At 47.0% G+C, this 10,739-nt stretch overlaps 1 protein-coding gene across 1 annotated transcript in view; it reads right to left on the reverse strand.

The window, feature by feature from the left end:
* Nucleotides 1-10,231, reverse strand: part of PTH1R (parathyroid hormone 1 receptor) — a 103,254-nt gene extending 93,023 nt beyond the window's left edge. The window contains exon 1 of the mRNA XM_026039683.1: nucleotides 10,090-10,231. Within this exon, the coding sequence (XP_025895468.1) occupies nucleotides 10,090-10,164 (75 nt within the window). The 5' untranslated portion in view covers nucleotides 10,165-10,231. The remainder of the gene's footprint in view (nucleotides 1-10,089) is intronic.
* Nucleotides 10,232-10,739: the final 508 nt, after the last annotated feature.

A 10,739-nucleotide genomic window follows, 5' to 3' on the forward strand; every position in this document is an offset into this window, starting at 1 on the left:
GCACCTATTCCCATGCAAGCAAAGTAAACGGGACATTCACAGACAAACATCAGAGGAATAAAATCACAAGGGATTATTATTTTCTTTTATTTCCCCTGGCACTTTTCTCCATCTCTCAGCTACTGGCTAGATGATGAACATGAAAGCTATCAAAGGAGCTTTTTCTTTGAAGCACCACAATTCTTTAGATGTCTATTCCTTTCTCCCACATGGACAACTCCCTCCATGGAATGACTTGCTGAAGGACATGTAGAATAATATTTTATTATTTATTTCTCCCTATCCCTCAAGAATATGTGTAACTGGTCATCCAAGAGGACCACCACTTCTTGTGGATTTATCTGGTGTTTTTATAAACCTGGTTTTCTTTGCACCCTAGAAATCATGTGTTGGAGAATGCTCAAATTGCATTTAGGATAAAAACAAGGGTTTATTTATTATTATTACTATTATCATTATTATTAATTTCTTAGCAGCAGAGAGAAGTTAGAGCTCATCATTTCTAGAGTTCCAAAACAAGAGAAGGAGAAAGAGGAGAATTCCAGAGGGCTGCTTTTGGAGGAGCCCCTAGTATTTTAAGCATGCAAAAATAAAACTACAGAAGCAGGTAAAGAATAGAAAAAAATGGAGGAGAAGCTAGTTTTTAGGAAGATGTGATGAGCAGCTCTGATGCATGCAGTGATCACACATGAATCACACAGGCTTGTTGGTGCCTGTCACATCTCCTGAGGGCTGCTCCTCTTCTGTCCAACATCGAGGTTCAGCTCCTCTCTTTGCAGATATCCTCAGCATCACCATATCTTCTGACCTCCCCCCCTGCCTGAGACTAGTGGGGAAAAAAAGCAACTTTAGGGTGCAAATTTCTGCTCTCCCCTAAGTGCCTTTGGTGGGGGGAGGAGACGCTGTCTACACAGGGAACAGGAGCCCATGGAGATGGAGATCCCCTCAAAGATGAGATGCATCTCACCTGGCTCCCAAGGGAGCCCAGGTCCCCTGCCCCGTGCTCCAAGCAGCAGTGGGAAGGGAAGCTCTGAGCTCCATTGAGCCACCCCGGCCTTAGAGGACCTGACTCCTCAGCATCCGTCAAATGCAACAATGTCATTCTGCAACACCTGAACAGAACATTGTAACAGCCACAGCTGCAACAATGCAACAGCTGTGACCACCCAGGGGCTTCTTCCTTCCTTTCTATTCCCGCCCCTCTTCCGACTGCCTTTCCTATCCTCCACCACAGGTACTCCAGCCTGTCCCCATCTCCATCACCTTGATTAAGGTTCTGATTCGGCATCAGACATGGTTCTGCTCCTTCCCTTCCTCCTTCACCTTCCCAGCTAAAGCCCTTCATGCAGGAGGGACCTGATCCAGGAGCAGCTCTGTGATCAGGGCATCCCCCTCTTGCTCCCCTTTCTCTTCTTGCATCCCCTCTTGTAGCCCCATCTCAGCATGGTTGACACCTCAGATGCTTCTGCAGTGGAGATGGAGGTGGACATCTATGGGGGAGGACCTGCAGCTGGTCTCTGCTCATGGGACCACATCCTTGCACGAAGCCCTGGCAAGGAAATAAATCCTCCGAGCCAATCTCTTACCAAGTACTTTACACATGGATGATAAGCTTCCTCAGACTTCTTAGGCTCAGATATCATTCCTCATCATGATTTGGAAATCCACAGCTGAATTCAGCCCTGTCCTGTGGTTTGAAATCTCCTGCTGCTAGAAAGCTCATCCTCCTTCCCACCATCACCATAGCCAGAAACATGGGAGAAGCTCCCCATGCTTCATCCTTCCTCCTCCAGATTGCTCATGTTTAAGTGCTTTCAAGAAGGTACTCATTGTACAAGGCAGGCAGCCACAAGAGAAGCTACTGAAGCATGGCTGAACATGGTTTGGAGAAGCATCTGGATACTGGGGGGTTGTCATTCAATCCAGATCTCCAAACTTGGAACTCCCTCTCCCCTGCTGTGCAATGCAGGGCCAGGAGGCCAATACCAGGATGTGCCAGCTGGGCTACTCCAGGTTACCCCTTGGCTCTCTCCTTGTTTCCCTTCATTGACACTGATTAACATCAGCTGAGACGCTCCTGGCTCTTCTGCACTTCACAGGAACAGCATTGATTCATGCCAGAGAAATGGTCTGGCCCCTCATGCTTTGTGGTTTCTGTGATGAGGTTAAGGCAAATCACAGAGAATATAAGAATCCAGGAATAAAGGAGAAAAATGAGGAAGGAAGGAAGGAAGGAAGGAAGGAAGGAAGGAAGGAAGGAAGGAAGGAAGGAAGGAAGGAAGGAAGGAAGGAAGGAAGGAAGGAAGGAAGGAAGGAAGGAAGGAAGGAAGGAAGGAAGGAAGGAAGGAAGGAAGGAAGGAAGGAAGGAAGGAAGGAAGGAAGGAAGGAAGGAAGGAAGGAAAAATAAGCTTTTGTGCTTTTGTCCTGATGAAAGACTGAACGAAGGAACACTAATCATGTCAGGAAACAAACTGGAGCTGAAGCTGGTACTATGCAGTGGAATCTGATGGTGGGATGCTCCTAGTCTGCTCAGTGAAGCTGTGGTGTGTCAGAGCAGTACAGCTGTGTCCACATGTTCACACGTGTGTACATAGGCAACATATGTACACAACAGTTTTGGACCAACTCTGTGCCTTTCGCTAGCTGAGGAAATGAGGACAGACCTCCAGACCTCTCATGCTTTTGGAGAGCTATCTCAGAGGAACTGAAGCTCTGCAGCTGAGCAGGTTCCTGGAGGACGTGGGTCAACCCTGAGATGCAGGAATATATGTTATCAATATCTACAGTCCATGGTTAGGCTAGGTAAATATTTCTAGGTCCACCACAGTCATGGTAATTTAGCACAAGCTAAAACAAGCCACGTCTGCATTAGACATGGTGCATCAGACCCTCTGACCACCCACAAGCCCACGCTTTCTTATCACATCTATTGAGACCTAAAAAACATTTCCACTCCTATGCCTACAGAGACACCTCTCTCTTTTGCCCCTCTACAGAAAGAACAATAAAAGCAACACACATTTCCAGATGCATAGAGTCCACCTCAGAGCACACAGAGCAATAGATGATGGAGACCATGCAGATATTGAGTGGAGGGGCTAAATCTCATCTCCTTGTCTCCCTCCTTAAGTGAAGAGGCCATTTTAGAGTAAGAAATTCAGTGACCTAGAAAGCATGGGAGGAGATCACAAGCTTTGAGAAAATCACGGGGAAATCAACTCTAAGAGGCGGGAAGGCCTCAGAAACTGATGGCTCCTGATAATTCTAGTTTTTGAAGTGGTCTGTGTTGATCATCTTCTACTAGACCCGTCTACTACCAGCTCCCTTCCTGCTTGATATTTTAACTGAACTCAGTGAAATTGCTAACCCTGAAGTAGATAGGCTAGACAACATTGTTCTGTTCATCCTGCTTTTTGAATGTAACCAGGAGAAACAAGTCATTTGCTTGCATCCACTATCCTTAGTACCAAAGCTATTTTCATTCTGATTGATCAGAGCCTGGAAGGAGAAGCATTTTGAGATGTTGCAGCCGAGGAGAAAATGCAAATTTGTGAGGGAAAGCTTGGGGTTTGGACATTAAGGTGAGATAGATGGAAACAGCATGCAAAGGCTATGGAAAAGAGTCCAGTGGTTTCATTAACTTTGGGATTTTATTCATATTCTTCAGTTGCAAAAGGGCATTTGCTCCTGGAGACGAACCAATTTCCTGAATAGCTTTAAACCAAGGATCCTTGAATGAAGCAGAGCTGAGGTGGCCCCAGCTTCTGAAATCCTCCTCTTCCTCCTAAGAAATGTCCCCCGGCTTGTCTGCTTCTGCTGATCCAGCTTCTGTGTCTAGTGTGCAGGGCGGGTTCTAACTTCTCCTGGAGTTTTGGATAAGTGAAGGCAATGAGAATAAGCCTAAATGACCAGTGGCAAGTGCTCCAAACTCCCCACCAGCTCTCAGGTCTCAGATCGTTTGCCCTCTACTTCATGCCCAAGAAGTGGTACTTCATTACCATCCATTCCTCCTTCCAGATTCTCTTTTCCCTTATCTTTTGGCAAGCATTACCTGAATTTTGCATTTCTCTTTTCTGTTCTAACATACAGCAAAAAATAAAAATATCAGATTTTCTAAGGACTCCCAGTGACTTTTAAAACCTGCCTTTGCAGGTGCAACTAAGGTTTGCTTGCAGTGTGACAAGACCAAGCAAATAAACAAATACACTGAAACACTTGGAGAGGAGGAGGGACTAAAGGAAAGATAACATCGAGGAACCCTGATCAGCAACAGGGGAGCTATGTGAAAAGTGAGATAACCGTCCTGACGGGGTGCTGAGACAGCAGCTCCCGCCGTCAGCCCTGGCCCCAGACGCTGATTTGGGAGTGGATCTTTTCCAAGGAGGCCACGTCTCCTTTTGAAGAACTGCCCTTATCTGCCAGACGGTTGATATCAGAGGTCATTACAGTGGAAAGCCTGGAAGACACCAGACACCTTTGGACTTCAAAGGCTCATTTATTCTGCACTTTGGTAGGGTTGGGGAGGTTAGCATGGGCAGGACAGCTGTATAGCTGAGTCCTGCCTGTTGCTAACCTGCCTCAGTATCATGTAGGTGGAACGGTTTAACCCAACCTCTTCACTGTCCTCATGAGCTGCAGTTCCTCAGGTAGGTGAATAGGTCCCGTCCGTGTTGTTCCTCTTGTCCATACCTCATACTGAACATTGGAAGCAGTTGTTCACCTCTCTATTTCTAAATAAGGGCTCTAGGTCCTATCTCTGGCCCTGAAGCTAAGTTGACACAGGATATCTCACATCTATGAGCCTAAACCCTCTTTCCGCTCAAAGCAAGGTGGCTGTGTCCAATCCCACCAGCCTGTGCTATGCAGATCCATGATGTGGGCATTCCTTGAAGTGCTGCTTCTCTGCTCAGACAAAAACATGGCCAATGTGGGTGCTAATGATTAAGGATGTCTGAGGGAAAGTTCAGAGGTAGCAGTGAAGTCCACCCTATGGTCATACGCAGGACCCGCATGCATTGGCACACGTTGCCATTCATGCATTTATTTTTTAGCAGTAGGAGGTAGGGTTGAAACATGGAGGAGAATGTGTGGTCAGGAGTGTGATGGTAAGGGGGAGAGTTGAGAGTAAGTGGGACTGCTTTTTTTCTGAGCTGTTATATTGTTTGTTTTTAATGTGCCGTAGCAGCAGCAACCAGGAGAGACAGTCCTGCCGATGACTGTCCCCAAATGGAGGGTTGTTCCAGCAGGAGAGAGGGGTAGCAAGGAGATGGGTAGGAGAGACCTTGACCTTCTCCCCTTGGTGTTCCCCTCCTCAGCTGCAAGGCACTGGCAGCTTGTGTTTTGCCCACTTTCCACTGTCCTTGCTGATCCTATCCGCGTCAGAGGGAACAGAGTTCAAAATGCTGGAGCGAACCCAGGGACAGTCATAGGAAAGGGAGGACTGCCCCCTTTGGACTTCACACCAGATTATGGTTTTGGAGCCCCTTTCCAAGAGAAAAATCACTTCTATACTCTGCTCAGGGGCTACTGGGAAGGAAGGCAGGTTTTCCCTTGGACAAAGTCGTGAATTAGATGATTCCTTCTGCTTTTAGCCTACTGATTTGCATGATGACTGCGTACCCATGCTTTCTACCCAAATAACTCCAGAATTAGCCCCAAACAACACCGTAAACCAGAGACTGACTGCAAGGGATGGAGAATTCATGCACATGCCCAAGGAAGCTGGAGATGGCAGGATGGGGGCAGCAGCTGTCTCTGTCTGAGCTGTCCAAGTCGGGACTACCCGGCAAAGCCAGATCATCCTGCTGGTTTCAAAGCACCCCTTAGAGGCTATTTCTGGGCATCCCAAACCCAAACAACAACTGTCTGGACCTAAAAAGCGCACCTCAGATTTTATTTCCTCCAGCCTTGACCCTCTTTGTACACAGCTGATGTGTCTCTCTCCCTGCCCCTGGTGTATCAAGGGATGGATTGCACCGGACCCAGAGTGCTCAGGTCAGATTTGCCACCAGGGATGAAATCACAGCCCCTGCATTAGGCTGACACAGAGGCTTGTTTGCTTTATATTTTGCGGTTGAGTATTTTATAGTCCAGGGATATCTGCTAATCCCAAAGTACAATAACAAAAATTGTATCCTTCCTAAATACACGGGGCAGCGATGGGCACGCTCCCAAGCGCGTGCGGGGAGAGAAACATTTCAGACATTGCTTTCCTGTGCTTGGAGCCTGCCTTTATTTACTGAAGGCAGACAGCTCGTCAGGCTTTGCAGGATCTCTATGCGGAATTATTTTATTGTTATTACTCTTTTTATTATTGGACCGTGTTCTGAGACAGAATATGATTATCTTTCCCTTCCAGCTATAAATTATTCAGCTTTAAATCCTTCCCTTTTCCAGATCCATTAAAGAGGTGATTCTGGCCAGGCCAGTGACAAGACACAAATCGGAGAACAAGACACAAATCAGAGAACAAGACACCGATCATCTCCTCCTTCAGGTATCTCCTTTACCCCTATCCAATGCAGGGGTCCTGGATGGAGCCCACAGCCTCTTGGAGGGTTCACTACTGTCCTGCTTGGAAAAATGCAGCTCTCTGAAGATGCAGTACCTCCTCTGAGATGCTGAGCACCCTTTAGAAAGCAAAACCTGAGAGAGGAACTAACCCAAACCAGTGGACAGTGGAGTGGGATCTGTTTTGTCCCCTATCTCATGTCCATGATTGGACCTCCTCACCTAGGCTAGATAGACCACGAAGAGCTCAGCCTGTTACCCGTGTCTCAAAGAGGAGCTATTCTGACCCAAAGCCCGGCCACGGCATCTCAGCAAGCTGCTGGATTTTTCCCCCTAATTTGTGTCTCCTTCGGTGACAACCAGATTGGAAGCTGCCAGGTTTAGAGTGTCAAAGCAAGGAACAAGCCATGGGTTTAGGGGTTGAGAAGTAGGACATGAAGAGGTCTTTCTGGAGCAAGGAGTTCAGGAAAGTTTGGCAGAGTTTCTCAGATAAAATCTTAGTACCTGCACCTTAACTACTCCTGAGGTTGATCCCCATTTCTAAAGCTCCTTGTGCATGCATCATATTTTTAAGCCTGCTTTTGCGGGATTTTCTGGTTCAAGCTGGTTGTACTTCCTTGGTCCTTGGACCAGGAAGGAGAATAACCCAAATCTGCGCTATTACACAGCCAAATTTCAGGAGAAAATCGCTTGCTCAAAGGGCAGAAGTGCCCTGTGTGTTCAGGCAGGTGTTAAATTGGGAATATTCCCATGGAAAGTGGGGATTGATGGGGAATTGGAGGTGATCAGATCATCACAGAAGTTATTTACCGCATGTCAAAGAAAGCAGCCTCGGTCCCTCTCAGCTGCTGCCTGAAACCCCAGGGACTGGGCACAGATCTTGTGATGGGGCTTTGGTGATGCTACAGCCTCATAGCGGGCACAACATCCACATGGACCCCATGAGAAATGAGCGTCTGGATGGGCCACAGCATGAAACGCAAGTGAGAGGGATGCAGTTGCCTCCAAGAGCACCCACTTCCAGGGCATTTTACCGTGTGCTGAGTATTTTTGTGGCCTCACAACTAAAGGCAGAGATGTGCAGCCTGAACTGCTCTTTGGAGACTGATTCATCTAGCAACTGATGTACCCCACGATGTACCAAGAGTCTGAGAGAACATTTCCCACCCCCACTTCAGCACTCATTGCATGCAGCACCTTTATCAGCATTCTTAGCAAAGCATAATATAGAAATAAGAGAAAAGATCAGCACAGGATGTCTCGATGGTGACAGCAGGACATGTCAGACATTGGCTGATCCCTGTGGTCACCACTGTCGGGTGCAAAGCAACCTTGTTGCAAGCACCATGGCAATTATTGCAAGGAAAGAGGCATTTACAGCTGACAACAGCCCCTAAAACCCATTCAGACCTGCTGGGCAAAACATCAAGCGTGTAGACAACCCTTCTCATGAAGCAAGTAAGAAGCCATGGTGTTAAAATATGCAGCCAATTTAAAGTTAATTTTAAAAATCAAGTTAATTTAGGAGGGAGGGAAGCAAACAGGCTCTAGGCTCCCTGCAATATGTTCCCTGCCTCGCAAGTCATTAAACAACAGGATGACAGGGGTGTCCCCTTCTTCTCCTAATGATTAAAGGAACAACAGAGGAGACACAGGATATCTTTGGAGCTCTGAATTTTAAGGGTAACTTTTCAGACTGCCTGGGATTTTCCTTAGCTCTTGCTAACCTGTAAACCAAGCAGCAGGTTTGAAAAGCAAGGGAGGGGTCTCAAAAAGTGTGCTTTGGGCCCGGATAAATCAAACAATGTATCTCTCTTGTTGAGGGATTACTGCTCTTTTCCTTAGCTCTGGATTGCACACAAGTTAAAAATAAATTTAAAAAAAAAAATGCTGAATACACCTGAGCTGAGACTTGACACCAACTCGGATCTTCTGCACCTTCTAGATGTGCCATCAGACTAGAAAAAAAGCAGGTATTAATAAGGCTGGAGATGAGCAGGAGAGTGCTATCCCACCTTTCTTGTCTCCTGAAGCTTGCCTAACTCTAATTTTGGCTGTCCCAAATCTCTGATTTTCATTGGCACCCACAGGGACATTGAAGCTAATGAGTGTTTTGTTGCTGACTTCAGCACCAGCAGGTCTGTGAAGGAAGAAGCTAGCAGGTAACATCCCCATAAACTGCATGAAGAGATGGCCCCTAAGATGACTGTGGGCAGAGGAGGTGCTGGTCTGAATCTAGAATCTCAACCTCAACCATCATTGGACCTTTACAGACTCTACACCTGACCTCACCAGCATCTCTTGATTTTCTTTGAGCTTTCAAAGGTTTATCCATGCTTGGAGATGGACAGTGGTAGGCATGGACCACAATAGTAACTCTTTCCACAGTTACCTCTTGTTTTATCAATGAGATGCTTTCCTCCAGCATGATGCTAGAAGTCTTGGGGAAGCACTCACCTTGGACAGCATAAAGTCCCCAACAATTCCTACTAAACCTAGCAGAATAAGCTAAGCCTGATGGATCCTGGAGCATCAGGGAAGACCCACCAGGAGCTGGGATTGCAGCTAACCTGCTCCCTTCCAAACACGTCTCCATCAGATATCTCCTGAAGATAGCAGGCGCCATCCCAGGTAGTGCTCATGTCACTTGCTATGCTAGAGGGTACTGCAAAAGCGCAGCAATGCAGCTAATGTCAGGGATGGAAAAAGAAACTGAGGGTCACGTCAAAGCTGTATGCACATCAGGGATTCAAACCTAAGGTCTGGCTTTGGGTGATATTTACCTCCTTTTCTGCAGAAGGTTTTGAGAAAACACTCAAGGCTGTCAAGTGGGTCTATGGAGCTTAATGCCTTGCCCATCACTGCCATCAAGACAGTTTAGCCCTTTTTGCAGCACTTGTCTTCCTCTGGAAGGAAAAAACCCTTCGTGAGGGTATGCAAGAACAGGTGAAAACAGCCCTGGAGAGCAAGGGGTTAATACTACTCTCATTCTCCCGAGTGTAAACTGCCATCCTCACATTGAGTTCTGCACTCTGAGGTCCTCTCTAAAGATAATCCCAGAGAGAAAGGCACTATTTTGCTGAGGTTAAGAAGATTAAAGAGATTAAATAAAAATGAAGTTGCTCATGCTGGTGGGTAGACTGTAGGAAAAATAAAAAGAAAGAAAAAGAAAAAAAAAAAGAAGAAGCTGAAAAGTTTCCCTTTACTCTCATCTAGGTGTCTCTTGCACTGCTTGCCTTTTGCCTCTTCGCCCTGTCAAACTGCACGCGTTTCTCTTTGGAGGGTTTTAAAAGTGATTCAAACTCCCTCGGGGGGTCACAGACATTTTAATTTCAGCTGGTGCGGCAGCTCTGGGAGCAAAGACACTCGCTATCTGCCAGCTAAATGAAGCCTTGGTCTGAGGAAAAAAAAAAAGAAAAAAAGAAAAAAAAAGAAAAAAAAAGAGGGGAGGTGGAAAAAAAAAAAGAAAAAAAATAAAACAACCACTCTTCTTAATCCCTGATACAGTAAGTTACTCATCAAGGAAACAGCCGAGCAGCTTGTTCAAAAACGTGAAGGGAAAAAGATTCGGCTACTCACCAGCGCGTAGACGGAACTCAGGACGGAGCAGCAGAGGATCAAACCCAGACTGTGATAAACCAGATATGATCCCATATCCAAGAGGCTTCTTCCAGCATCCAAGATCTCTCGGGGAAGTCGGAGGACGAGAGGTCTCGCGGCGCGCCGCTTGCAGATGATTTCGCCTTCTCCTTCCCTCCCGCCCCCCCCACCACCCCCACCACCGTCCCCCCCCCTTCCAGAATTGGTGCTTGTTTGCTTGTTTGCTTGTTTTCCACAGTTTTAGCCGGAAAGGCACATGACGAGCGAGCCCGGTCCTTTGCTCCGCTTTCTCATGGCTGGAGATGTGGCCGCAGGACCCGTGCGACGCGGAGCCACCGCGGCCGCTCAGCGCCGCGGCCCCCGCTGCTGCTCGCGCTCCGCGTGCATCTGTCCCAGGGCAGAAAAAATCACATCCATATGTCAAAACTGCTATTCTGCTTCCTTTTTTTTTTTTTTCTTATGAGGCAGTGGGACGTTCAAATAATTTCTTTGTCAAACGCAAACACACGGAGAGAGGCAGGGAGAGAGGGAGGGAGGGAGGGAGAAGGAGAGGGGTGGAAGGGGTGGGAGATTGGAGAAGGTGGGGGAGGCTTTTAACCACGGCTTTATTTTTAGATCCAGTAATTTTA

Source organism: Nothoprocta perdicaria, unplaced genomic scaffold (genome assembly GCF_003342845.1).
Source record: "Nothoprocta perdicaria isolate Ctin4 unplaced genomic scaffold, notPer1 scaffold_237, whole genome shotgun sequence".
Lineage (NCBI taxonomy): Eukaryota > Metazoa > Chordata > Aves > Tinamiformes > Tinamidae > Nothoprocta > Nothoprocta perdicaria.